Here is an 11,543-nt window from a genome sequence, read left to right on the forward strand (position 1 = left end):
GGAGGGACGGCGGTGCAGCTGTTTGTGGCGTGGGCAACACCCGTGCCGTAGCAGGTGAGGAATCGCTGCCAGGCTCCACAAGGTTCACCCAGTGCGCGGTAAGGGAGATGTATCGACCCTGGCCGAACGCACTCGTCCAGGTGTCAGTGGTGAGGTGAACCTTGCAGGCAACGGCATTCTTCAAGCTTCGGGTTATTTTGCTGACCACGTGCTCATGCAACTCAGGCACTGCAGAGCGCGCAAAGTGGTAGCGGCTGGGAACCACGTAACGTGGGATGGCCACTGACATCATGCCCTTGAAGCTGTTTGTCTCCACCAATCGATATGGCAGCATTTCGCAGGCCAGAAGCTTGGCTATGCTGGCTGTTACTGCCACGGCCCGGGGGTCATTTGCTGGCAATTTCCTCTTGCGCTCAAACATCTCCGACACAGACAACTGAACCGTAGCGCTGCACACGGAAGGGCTGTTGGTTGTTGTGTTTGATGAACACTGGGAGACCTCAAGAGCACTACTCCGGAAAGTGACAGTGTCAGCGTCGTCTGATGTTTGTGAATGTTGTGAACCACGCAATGGCTGGGCTACTGCTGCTGCTGAGGCGGGTCTGGTGGTGAGTCTGGTGAACCCAAGGGAGGCAGTGTTGTTTCTGGTACCCTGTCCTGACGCGTTTGCCCAAAGAGTGGGATGTTTGGATAGCATGTGACGGCTCATGCTGGTGGTGGAGAGGTTGTTAATATTTTTCCCCCTGCTCAGGCGGGTCTTGCACACCTTGCAAATCGCCATGGTAACATCCTCAGTGCAGTCTTCAAAGAAAGCCCAGACTTTGGAGCACCTGCCTCCTTGCTGGCGATTTCTGTTTGCTCCTCTTTTGCCTCTCACTTGAACTTCCACGCTTGTGGTGCCTGAAATTGCGCGCCGCCTACCTTGTGGCACAAGGCGAACTCGTGCAGCAGTGTGTTCTTCAACAGACTCATCTGTGCTGCTGCTACGACGGCGATGTTCTCGTTCACAAACAAAATCTGGGTCTCTGTCCACATTGTCCATACCCTCCTCTTCCATCTCCTCAAACTCGTCATATGTCATTGTGGGCCACCGCCGTGGAGTAGAGCTCCCCACAACAACCTCTGCGCAGCACACTCCAACGTCGTCTTCCAGATCTTGTCGGCCGACCTCCTGCAATTGCAACCCCTCCTGCCCAAATTGCTCTGGGATTTGGGTTTCCGAGTCCTCTTCGGACTCGCCTTGTATTTCAGTGCGCGGTGCATTTCCCACAGTTAACGGTTGTGAATCCAGGCACAACATTTCTGGCTGTTCCTCCATTGACCTTTGAAAGGTGGAAGTTTGTTGGGCTGGGAATAGCTCCTGCGAATACCCCATTGTGTCCTGAGGTAATTCATCGGACTGGTTATCTGGCAGTTGTGTGCGTGGTGTCGCTGCCGGTTGTGTCAGCTTTGTGCCCACTGGCTCCTTGTAACTGGCTGAGGACTCGGACCTCGTGCGTGATGTGCTGGTGCTGCTTAACCCACTGCTGGACGCTTGAGAGGTCATCCAAGTAATTATCTGGTCCTGTTCTTTTGGATTTGTGAGGGTTGTTGTCCTGGACAACATGGGCGGTATTGAGTGGGTTTTCTTGGGTGCTCCCCTGTGGCCTGTACGTGAACCGTCAGGGGAAACACCTCTTCCCTTGCCCCTCCCTCTTTCACCGGATTTCTTCCTCATTTCACTTATCCTTACAGTACACGCTGACTGGCAGCAGTACAGTGGCAGTACAGAAATGCTATACAGTACCACTATTCCCAGCAGCGACACAGAGCACAATGCTATACAGTGACGGGTGAGCGGTGTACCACTATTCCCAGCAGCGACACAGAGCACAATGCTATACAGTGGCGAACGAGCGGTGTACCACTATTCCCAGCAGACACAGAACAGTACACAGAATGCTATATAGTGTGGCTGAACGAGCGGTGTACCACTATTCCCAGCAGACACAGAACAGTACACAGAATGCTATATAGTGTGGCTGAACGAGCGGTGTACTACTGTTCCCAGCAGACACAGAACAGTACACAGAATGCTATATAGTGTGGCTGAACGAGCGGTGTACTACTGTTCCCAGCAGACACAGAACAGTACACAGAATGCTATATAGTGTGGCTGAACGAGCGGTGTACTACTGTTCCCAGCAGACACAGAACAGTACACAGAATGCTATATAGTGTGGCTGAACGAGCGGTGTACCACTGTTCCCAGCAGACACAGAACAGTACACAGAATGCTATATAGTGTGGCTGAACGAGCGGTGTACCACTATTCCCAGCAGACACAGAACAGTACACAGAATGCTATATAGTGTGGCTGAACGAGCGGTGTACTACTGTTCCCAGCAGACACAGAACAGTACACAGAATGCTATATAGTGTGGCTGAACGAGCGGTGTACTACTGTTCCCAGCAGACACAGAACAGTACACAGAATGCTATATAGTGTGGCTGAACGAGCGGTGTACTACTGTTCCCAGCAGACACAGAACAGTACACAGAATGCTATATAGTGTGGCTGAACGAGCGGTGTACCACTGTTCCCAGCAGACACAGAACAGTACACAGAATGCTATATAGTGTGGCTGAACGAGCGGTGTACCACTGTTCCCAGCAGACACCGAACAGTACACAGAATGCTATATAGTGTGGCTGAACGAGCGGTGTACTACTGTTCCCAGCAGTGACACACAATGACTGGGGGGGACCCTGGCTAGCGTGGCTGGAGCGCGAACTACCCTGCCTGCCTACCCAAAGCTAAACCCACAGACAAATGGCGGAGATATGACGTGGTTCGGGTATTTATTTACCCGAACCACGTGACAGTTCGGCCAATCAGAGCGCGTTCGGGTCCGAACCACGTGACCCGTTCGGCCAATCACAGCGCTAGCCGAACGTTCGGGGAACGTTCGGCCATGCGCTCTTAGTTCGGCCATATGGCCGAACGGTTTGGCCGAGCACCGTCAGGTGTTCGGCCGAACTCGAACATCACCCGAACAGGGTGATGTTCTGCAGAACCCGAACAGTGGCGAACACTGTTCGCCCAACACTATGTGTACCCTGGCAGTGGGAAACACAGACAGACAGCAGAAGGGCAGTACACAGCAGCCCACTGTAGGTGTAAAATGTGTGGCTGCAGGCGACGTAATAGTCAAAGTGAACCAGGCTGGCTTAGTGAGCAGGAGCCAGGAGGTGGTAAAGGGTGGTAAGGCACATTAACGATGGTTCCGGCAGCCAGTTCATGTCCCCCTCTCGCCGACAACAGGGGCCAGGAACTCGCCTTCCACCCACGCCTGGTTCATCTTGAGAAACGTCAGTCTGTCCACAGACTTGTGAGACAGACGTGAGCGTTTCTCGGTGACCACGCCACCAGCTGCACTGAAGCAGCGCTCGGACAGCACGCTGGAAGGGGGGCAGGACAGCACTTCCAGGGCGTACTGCGCTAGCTCGCTCCAGATCTCCATGCGCTTGACCCAATACTCCATGGGATCAACAGGGGCATCGCTGTCAAGCCCGCTGTACGACCCCATGTAGTCAGCCACCATGCGGGTCAGGCGCTGGCTGTGACCGGAGGAGGATGCTGCTGCATGCATCTCCTCTCTAGTCACTGCTGCCGGAGCCTCTACAGTCCTGTAGAGCTCGTGGCTGAGAGACAGCAGGTCTGTGGGGCGCTTGCTGCTGCTGGATGCAGGCACCTGCTGCTGCCTCTGTGCTGGCTGCTGGACAGTGGGGGTGGAAGGCTGGGGGAAGGCTTCCTCCAAGCGCTCAACAAGGGCCTGCTGCAAGCTCCTTATTTGTTGCGCTGGGTCTCCTCCTGCAGGCGGCAGGAACTGGCTCAACTTCCCCTTGAGGCGTGGGTCCAACATCATGCTGATCCAGATGTCCTCCCTCTGCTTCATCTGGATCACCCTGGGGTCCCTGCGCAGGCACGCCAGCATGTGCGCTGCCATTGGGAAGAGGCGGGCCACGTCTGCTGGCACATCGACGTCAGTGCTGTCCTCATCCTCCTCCTCTGCCGCCTCATCCTCTCTCCACCCCCGCACCAACTCAGCTGCGCTGTGCTGATCCCCCTCATCAGCAGCCAGGTCAGGGACCTCCACCAAGTCCTCCTCCTCCTCCCCCTCAGAGGTGGACTGCGCAGCTGGTTGCCGCTCCTGCTGGTCCAAGGCTGCCGCTCCCTGTTCCAGCAAACCATCGAGGGCCCTGTTCAGCAGAGAAACCAGGGGCACCCACTCGCAGACCATAGCATGGTCCCTGCTCACCATGTTTGTGGCCTGCAGGAAGGGAGCCAGCACAAAGCACACCTGCTGCATGTGCCTCCAGTCATCATCGGGGACGATGGACGGGATGTTGCTGGTCTTGTCCCTTCTCCGAGCTGCGGAAACAGTGGCCAGGGCAAGGTACTGGTTGACAGCGTGCCTCTGTTCAACCATACGCTCCAACATCGCCAGGGTGGAGTTCCAGCGAGTCGGAACGTCAATGATCAGCCGATGGCGTGGCAGATCCAGCTCCTTTTGCACGTCTTCCAGGCTCGCACAGGCTGCAGCCGAGCGCCGGAAGTGACGCACAACATTCCTTGCCGTTTCCAGCAGTTCGCCCATCCCCTGGTAGGTGCGCAGGAACTTCTGCACCACCAGGTTCAGCACGTGGGCAAGACAGGGGATGTGGGTCAGGTTTCCCCTGTCTATGGCAGCAACCAGATTGGCCCCATTGTCGGACACCACCTCTCCGACTCTGAGGCCTCTGGGGGTCAGCCAAATCCTCTCCTGCTCCTGGAGTTTGGCCAACACGTGGGCTGCCGTCAGCTTGGTCTTGCCAAGGCTGACCAAGTGCAGCAGCGCTTGGCAGTGGCGGGCCTTCACGCTGCTGCTGAGGCGGGGGGTTTGGCCAGGTGTGGCGGAGGATGGCAGAGGATCGGAGGAACCCGCTGCAGTTCCCCTGACCCTGCGGGGTGGCACCACCCACTGTGTTGCTGCTGCTGCTGCTGCTGTGCCCGCTGCTGCTCTCCCATCCTCACCCCCTTCCACCAAGCTGACCCAGTGGACAGTGAAGGACAGGTAGCGGCCTGTCCCGAAGCGGCTGCTCCAGGAGTCCATGGTGACGTGGACCCTTTCACCAACCGCGTGCTCCAGCCCTCGCTCCACATTGGCCATCACAAAGCGGTGCAGTGCTGGAATGGCCTTGCGGGAGAAAAAGTGTCTGCTGGGGAGCTGCCAGTCTGGGGCTGCACAAGCAAGCAGCGCCCGCATGTCGCTCCCCTCCTGCACGAGCATGTACGGCAGGAGTTGGGAGCACATGGCCCGTGCCAGCAAGCCGTTCAGCTGCCGCACGTGACGGCTGCTGGGAGGCAGAGCCCTAACCACCCCCTGGAAGGACTCGCTCAAAAGGCTCTGGCGTGGCCTTTTGCTGACACGGGAATCACCAGACACAGCGGAGGAGGCCACTGAGGACTGGCTGCCAGAACAGGCCTCAGTGTCGGCGGCAGGAGTTGCAGAGGGGGGAGGAGCAGTGCGTTTCCGCACTCCTGCTGGTGCTGCTGGAGGAGCAGGAGGGCGGGTGGCTGCTGTTGCTGCTGCTGAAGGCTGTGCAGTGATGGGTGTGGTGCCACTGCCAGCACCAGATGCCTTCAGCCTCTGGAACTCCTCATGCTGGTGGAAATGTTTAGCCGCAAGGTGGTTGATCAGCGAGCTGGTGCTGAACTTTAAGGGGTCTGCACCTCTGCTCAACTTCCGCTGACAGTGGTTGCAAGTGGCGTACTTGCTGTACACAGTGGGCATGGTGAAAAAGCGCCAGATTGGTGACAGAAACATCCCCCTACGGCATGGAAGCGCTGCTGCCTGTCTCCCTGTGGTGGTTGGGGGGGGGGCTTGGGTGCGGCTGGTGGTGGTACTGGCTGATGCTGCTGCTGCTGCTGCTGAGCCTGAGACACCAGCAGGCTGTGGGTCGCTGCCAATGCTTGCAATGATGCGCCTCCTTGCAAGGCCCACAAGCGCATCCTCCTCCTCCTCCGAGCTGCTGAGGACGACATCCCCTGGAGGTGGTGGCACCCAGTCTCTGTCTGTCACCGGGTCATCAACATCATCCTCCCCCTCCTCAAACATGTCCTGCTGGGATGATGACCCCCCAAACTCCTCTCCTGATGCATGGATGGGCTGCTTGACTGTCGCCACAGTCTTGCTGTCCAATCCCTCATCCCCCAAAGTGCCCATCAGCATCTCCTCCTCAAAATCGCCAACAACAGCAGACAATTGACTCATCATGCCTGGGGTCAAAAGAGTGCTGAATGAGAGGTCGGCGACTGACGGTGAACTGGCCTCCTCCCCAGACCCTGCTGGGCGGCTGCTGCGAACAGGGGTGGTGGTGGTGGTGGTGGTGAGGGTGGAGGCCTCGGATGCAGAGCTGATGGCGGGCTGCTCATCCTCCGTCATGAGTTGCACCACAGTGTCTGCATCCTTTTCCTCAATGGGACGTTTCCGACCCGGCTGGAGGAAAATCGGAGCAGGTGCTACACGCTGCTGCTGCTGTGTCTCTGCAGCGTGAGTTGCAGATGCTCCTGCTGGGCGGCGCCCAAGGCGTCCACGGCCAGTGGCTATGGGAGGAATGTTAGCCACTGACGCTGCTGCTGCTGCTGCGGAACTGTGCATGGTGGCGCGCCCGCGGCCGCGGCTTGCCACAATGCTGCTCCCTCTCCTCCTGATTCCCTTGCTGCCCTTCCCCTTGCCCAAACCGCGCTGGCTGCCACTTCCAGACATCTTAAATGTTTTGGGCGTATAGACAAAAGTTTTGTAAAAGGGCGGGTGAAAAGTGGGGTACTTTAATGGAGTGGGTTGGTTGGTGAGGTGACTGAGTGAGTGTCCCCTAGTACAGTAAGTAAGTAGTAACAGTCAGGAAGTACAACTAGCAGTTACAATAATCAGTAGTAATCACAAGTAAATTTAGTGTGTGTACACTCAGACAGTGAGTGCACGCACGCAGGAGCTAGTAGCCTATGAACACAGTGACTGAGTGTCCTAGACTCCTAGTACAGTAAGAGTAAGTAGTAACAGTAAGTAGAACTAACTAATTACAATAATCAATCAGCGATCAGAAGGAAATGGAGTGTGGGTGGTGTGTGTACACTCAGACAGTGAGTGACCGCACGCAGGAGCTAGTAGCCTATGAACACAGTGACTGAGTGTCCTAGACTCCTAGTACAGTAAGAGTAAGTAGTAACAGTAAGTAGAACTAACTAATTACAATAATCAATCAGCGATCAGAAGGAAATGGAGTGTGGGTGGTGTGTGTACACTCAGACAGTGAGTGACCGCACGCAGGAGCTAGTAGCCTATGAACACAGTGACTGAGTGTCCTAGACTCCTAGTACAGTAAGAGTAAGTAGTAACAGTAAGTAGAACTAACTAATTACAATAATCAATCAGCGATCAGAAGGAAATGGAGTGTGGGTGGTGTGTGTACACTCAGACAGTGAGTGCACGCACGCAGGAGCTAGTAGCCTATGAACACAGTGACTGAGTGTCCTAGACTCCTAGTACAGTAAGAGTAAGTAGTAACAGTAAGTAGAACTAACTAATTACAATAATCAATCAGCGATCAGAAGGAAATGGAGTGTGGGTGGTGTGTGTACACTCAGACAGTGAGTGACCGCACGCAGGAGCTAGTAGCCTATGAACACAGTGACTGAGTGTCCTAGACTCCTAGTACAGTAAGAGTAAGTAGTAACAGTAAGTAGAACTAACTAATTACAATAATCAATCAGCGATCAGAAGGAAATGGAGTGTGGGTGGTGTGTGTACACTCAGACAGTGAGTGCACGCACGCAGGAGCTAGTAGCCTATGAACACAGTGACTGAGTGTCCTAGACTCCTAGTACAGTAAGAGTAAGTAGTAACAGTAAGTAGAACTAACTAATTACAATAATCAATCAGCGATCAGAAGGAAATGGAGTGTGGGTGGTGTGTGTACACTCAGACAGTGAGTGACCGCACGCAGGAGCTAGTAGCCTATGAACACAGTGACTGAGTGTCCTAGACTCCTAGTACAGTAAGAGTAAGTAGTAACAGTAAGTAGAACTAACTAATTACAATAATCAATCAGCGATCAGAAGGAAATGGAGTGTGGGTGGTGTGTGTACACTCAGACAGTGAGTGACCGCACGCAGGAGCTAGTAGCCTATGAACACAGTGACTGAGTGTCCTAGACTCCTAGTACAGTAAGAGTAAGTAGTAACAGTAAGTAGAACTAACTAATTACAATAATCAATCAGCGATCAGAAGGAAATGGAGTGTGGGTGGTGTGTGTACACTCAGACAGTGAGTGACCGCACGCAGGAGCTAGTAGCCTATGAACACAGTGACTGAGTGTCCTAGACTCCTAGTACAGTAAGAGTAAGTAGTAACAGTAAGTAGAACTAACTAATTACAATAATCAATCAGCGATCAGAAGGAAATGGAGTGTGGGTGGTGTGTGTACACTCAGACAGTGAGTGACCGCACGCAGGAGCTAGTAGCCTATGAACACAGTGACTGAGTGTCCTAGACTCCTAGTACAGTAAGAGTAAGTAGTAACAGTAAGTAGAACTAACTAATTACAATAATCAATCAGCGATCAGAAGGAAATGGAGTGTGGGTGGTGTGTGTACACTCAGACAGTGAGTGACCGCACGCAGGAGCTAGTAGCCTATGAACACAGTGACTGAGTGTCCTAGACTCCTAGTACAGTAAGAGTAAGTAGTAACAGTAAGTAGAACTAACTAATTACAATAATCAATCAGCGATCAGAAGGAAATGGAGTGTGGGTGGTGTGTGTACACTCAGACAGTGAGTGACCGCACGCAGGAGCTAGTAGCCTATGAACACAGTGACTGAGTGTCCTAGACTCCTAGTACAGTAAGAGTAAGTAGTAACAGTAAGTAGAACTAACTAATTACAATAATCAATCAGCGATCAGAAGGAAATGGAGTGTGGGTGGTGTGTGTACACTCAGACAGTGAGTGACCGCACGCAGGAGCTAGTAGCCTATGAACACAGTGACTGAGTGTCCTAGACTCCTAGTACAGTAAGAGTAAGTAGTAACAGTAAGTAGAACTAACTAATTACAATAATCAATCAGCGATCAGAAGGAAATGGAGTGTGGGTGGTGTGTGTACACTCAGACAGTGAGTGACCGCTCGCAGGAGCTAGTAGCCTATGAACACAGTGACTGAGTGTCCTAGACTCCTAGTACAGTAAGAGTAAGTAGTAACAGTAAGTAGAACTAACTAATTACAATAATCAATCAGCGATCAGAAGGAAATGGAGTGTGGGTGGTGTGTGTACACTCAGACAGTGAGTGACCGCACGCAGGAGCTAGTAGCCTATGAACACAGTGACTGTCTGACTGAGTGTCCTAGACTCCTAGTACAGTAAGAGTAAGTAGTAACAGTAAGTACAACTAACTAACAATAATCTATCAGTAATCAGAAGGAAATAGAGTGTGTGTACACACAGACAGTGAGTGAGTGCACACACGCAGGAGCTAGCTAGTAGCCTATAAACAGTGACAGTCAGTGAGTGTCCTACTCCTAGTACAGTATAACTACAATACTATTAGTAAAGGACAGCAGAAATACTGGTATAGATGAGAGAAATAAACAGAGGACAGCTGCCCACAGAGGCAAGGCCCCCCTGAGGCCTAAACCTGTAAGCTTGCAACAGCTGCCTGTCTCTAATGTAACACACAAGCTACTAACTAAAATACAATGTCTATCTAACTAACAACAATATAGGTGTATATGGCAGGTGTAGGTGAGCAAAAACGCTAGGTAAATGATCACAATAGAGCACTTGCTAAGCCAAAGCACAAAGGAGCAACTCTCTCTCTGTACAAGTCTCAGGCAAGCATGGAGAAACGTAACATGGCGGCCGCTATTTATAGGGTAGGGGCTGGCCAGGGTCCCCCTCTGTGATTGGCTGCCGTCAGAGGGCCTGGGAGCCCTCTGATTGGCTCTAAGGACATCAATCTGGGCTATGACGCTATTCGAGCTCGGTACCGAGCTCGAATAGCGCCGAGTTGCTCGAATAGCTCGAATAGTGAATGGGCTATTCGAGTGTACTCGGATAGCCCATTCGAATAGCTCCAGCTATTCGGAGCTCGAATACCGAGCTCGAATAGCTGAAAAAGAGCTCGAATATTCGAGCTACTCGAATATTCTAGCTCTGCTGAGCACCACTGCTGAATAGCAGCCAATCAGGTGACAGCGCGGGACAGCCTGCAGAGTATATATAGAAGGAGGAGGGCTGGATTAGGATACTTGCGTTGGAGAGACACATCCTGATTATCTGCCATCATCATCATGTCTGGACGCGGCAAACAAGGTGGCAAGGCCCGTGCTAAGGCCAAGACTCGCTCCTCCCGGGCCGGCCTGCAGTTTCCAGTCGGCCGTGTTCACCGTCTGCTGAGGAAAGGCAACTATGCGGAGCGGGTGGGGGCCGGAGCTCCGGTCTATCTGGCCGCAGTGCTGGAGTACCTGACCGCTGAGATCCTGGAGCTGGCTGGCAACGCCGCCCGGGACAACAAGAAGACCCGCATCATCCCCCGCCACCTGCAGCTGGCTGTCCGCAACGACGAGGAGCTCAACAAGCTGCTGGGTGGGGTGACCATCGCCCAGGGGGGAGTCCTGCCCAACATCCAGGCCGTGCTGCTGCCCAAGAAGACCGAGAGCCACAAGGCGGCCAAGAGCAAGTAATTCCCTGCAGCAGCAGCCGGACACACACAGTACAGAACCACAAAGGCTCTTCTCAGAGCCACCCACACGGTCTATACAGAGCTGATTATACCATATATTTCGCATTCTATAGTTTATGCACCTGGGAGATTATGTACAGCACTGCTTTGTATTAGTTTATACCGGATTTCTGTACCTAATTTGTAGTTTCCCGAACACCTCCTATAGCCAATGTGAAAACTATAAGCTGTGATTGTGGAGATCATTGCAGGTGAATTAGATTCTTAAAAAAGATACATCAGCCCAATACACAAGTGATGACGTTCGGGTTGATCCTGCTGAGTGCGGCAGACACCGCTTCTGGTACATGTAGAAAGTAACTGTCACGGAATAGCCGTGAGAAACGCAGGTGAATCTAGAGAATTCACAGTCGCTTTCCTGATCGCTCCCTGTCGGATCTGTGTGGTCAGGCAAGCGATCCGAAAATGACATTTTTGTGTTGTTTTAAATCCAGAGATCTGTTCCCCTGTGAGCCAAAGCAGTCCCCTCACCCCTCCGGAATGTCGCACGTGGCTGGACTCCCTGTGGGGCCCAGCTCATTCCCCCTACAGCAGATGTCCCCATGAAAAGGACCAGGAAACTGTCTCCACAGGGGGGCCATAGAAAGCCAGCCGATCCGGCACCGAGCATGGGCCATAAGGAAAGCATGGGTGATATGATTTCCTGTCGGCATACGAAAACCGTATGTCGCACAGCTATAAAATTCATATCGTCTTGTCCGGTAAAATCTGGCCATCGTGCT

General features: G+C 53.1%; 1 protein-coding gene across 1 annotated transcript; it reads left to right on the forward strand.

The window, feature by feature from the left end:
* The first annotated feature begins 10,369 nt into the window (after positions 1-10,369).
* Positions 10,370-10,795, forward strand: LOC137534422 (histone H2A type 2-B). The gene has a single exon (XM_068255917.1). It carries the CDS (start codon positions 10,370-10,372, stop codon positions 10,760-10,762), a length of 393 nt encoding a protein of 130 aa, XP_068112018.1. The 3' UTR covers positions 10,763-10,795.
* The last annotated feature ends 748 nt before the right edge of the window (positions 10,796-11,543 follow it).

This window comes from Hyperolius riggenbachi, chromosome 10 (genome assembly GCF_040937935.1).
Source record: "Hyperolius riggenbachi isolate aHypRig1 chromosome 10, aHypRig1.pri, whole genome shotgun sequence".
NCBI classification, from domain to species: Eukaryota; Metazoa; Chordata; class Amphibia; order Anura; family Hyperoliidae; genus Hyperolius; species Hyperolius riggenbachi.

Bases quoted from the DNA above. Each gene is read 5' to 3' on its own strand.
- LOC137534422 (XM_068255917.1), top strand. From the start codon at position 10,370: ATGTCTGGACGCGGCAAACAAGGTGGCAAGGCCCGTGCTAAGGCCAAG.